The 1,682-nt window shown below is 41.7% G+C and overlaps 1 protein-coding gene across 1 annotated transcript; it reads right to left on the reverse strand.

The window, feature by feature from the left end:
• Positions 1-794: 794 nt before the first annotated feature.
• LOC138870239 (uncharacterized) lies at positions 795-1,277 on the reverse strand. The gene has a single exon (XM_070148032.1). The coding sequence runs from the start codon at positions 1,275-1,277 to the stop codon at positions 795-797; it is 483 nt and encodes a 160-aa protein (XP_070004133.1).
• Positions 1,278-1,682: the final 405 nt, after the last annotated feature.

Here is a 1,682-nt window from a genome sequence, read left to right on the forward strand (position 1 = left end):
GCGTTTAGTCTCGGAAGGAAGAATTGTAGCCTTATACAAGAGATAAAAGGGCAAATGATAATAGAGCTTTCTTAGCTTATAGCAGGTTGCGATATTGTGACTGCTGGGGACATTGTGACACACAAAATATCACCGGCGTGCGTGGATAGCAAATGTTGGTAAGTGCGATAGTTCTGAGAGTTGTATTCTTGAACAATGTCTATCTCGTGAGCGTATAGTATGTTCGATGATTTCGGAGTCCATGTTCCTACATCTAAAGAAAAATCGTGAGTTTTGTAAAGGGGAGGTTAGTTCGTATCCCCGCTGGTTTTTCTTGACCTGCTCGATGTTGATCTGGTGATACTGTACGTATCTTTGGGGTAGAATTGCTAAACAAAGAGATTTCAGATATAAATATGCATGATTTAGTAAAAAAATAACATAAATACATAATTAAGAATAGTTTTCTTTAGATGAACCGACGACTGCGACATGGTTCAAGACATTGCAACCCTTATTGCTATGGAATTTTGAGGGTCCTCCTCAAAATTCTGCCCCAATTACTAGGTTGATGCTTCCGATTGTTGCTAGCGATAACTGGCTGAAATCAACTTCGAAACTTTGAGGGTCCTCCTTAAAATTCTGCCCCCGTTTCCAATTGCGGGGAAAATGAGAATTTTTTTTGAATTGTGACCGAACCCATATGGCTTCCTACCTATCCCCTCTTAAACGGGAATCAGGTCAGGCGTAGTTCAATTTACATCATATAAGGAAAGCATGAAAATTACACATAGTAGCGTTTGACTGCATCTGAATTAATTTGTTGTGGCCAAACTTTCTCGGTCCATTTCTGCAAGTATGAGGGCTCCTCCTGTTAGAACCCGGCGAACCATGTACGGACGCTGCCAGTTGGGAGAGAATTTCCCTTTGGCTTCATCTTGATGCGGGAAAATTTTCTCTAAAACCAGCTGCCCCGGTGTGAATTGTCTCGGCTTGACTCTTTTATTGAAGGCTCTGGACATTCTTCTCTGATAGAATTGAACATGGCAAACCGCATTCATTCTTTTTCTGTCTATAAGGGCTAATTGTTCAAAACGACTTTTCACCCATTCTGCATCGTCGAACTCGGCTTCCTGTATGATCCTTAAGGAAGGAATTTCTACTTCGGTGGGAATGACGACTTCTGTATTGTAAACCAGCATATAGGGGATTGCCCCAAATGATGTGCGGACAGTGGTGCGATATCCCAGTAAAGCAAATGATAGCTTCTCGTGCCACTGTTTGTGCTTCTCTATCATTTTCCTCAATATCTTCTTGATATTCTTATTAGCGGTTTCTACTACTCCATTCATTTGAGTCTGTAGGCTGTAGAATTCTTGTGTCTGATTTTGAAAGTTTCACACATAGATTTCATCAAGTCACTATTGAGGTTGAAGCCATTATCGGTAATGATTGATTCTGGAATCCCGAATCGACAAACGATGTGGTCGCGGACAAAGTCTGCCATGACTTTCTTAGTTACTGCTTTGTAGGATGCTGCTTCGACCCATTTGGTGAAATATTCGATTGCTACTACGATAAACCTATGCCCGTTGGAAGTAGCAGGCTCGATTGGTCCAATAACATCCATTCCCCAGGTGGCAAAAGGCCATGGTGAGCTCGTTGCATTAAGCTCATTTGGGGGTACTTTATCATGTCTGCAA

Source organism: Nicotiana sylvestris, chromosome 6, assembly GCF_000393655.2.
Source record: "Nicotiana sylvestris chromosome 6, ASM39365v2, whole genome shotgun sequence".
NCBI lineage: Eukaryota > Viridiplantae > Streptophyta > Magnoliopsida > Solanales > Solanaceae > Nicotiana > Nicotiana sylvestris.

Excerpts from the sequence above, each read along its gene's own strand:
- LOC138870239 (XM_070148032.1), bottom strand. The coding sequence starts at position 1,277 with ATGATAGAGAAGCACAAACAGTGGCACGAGAAGCTATCATTTGCTTTA.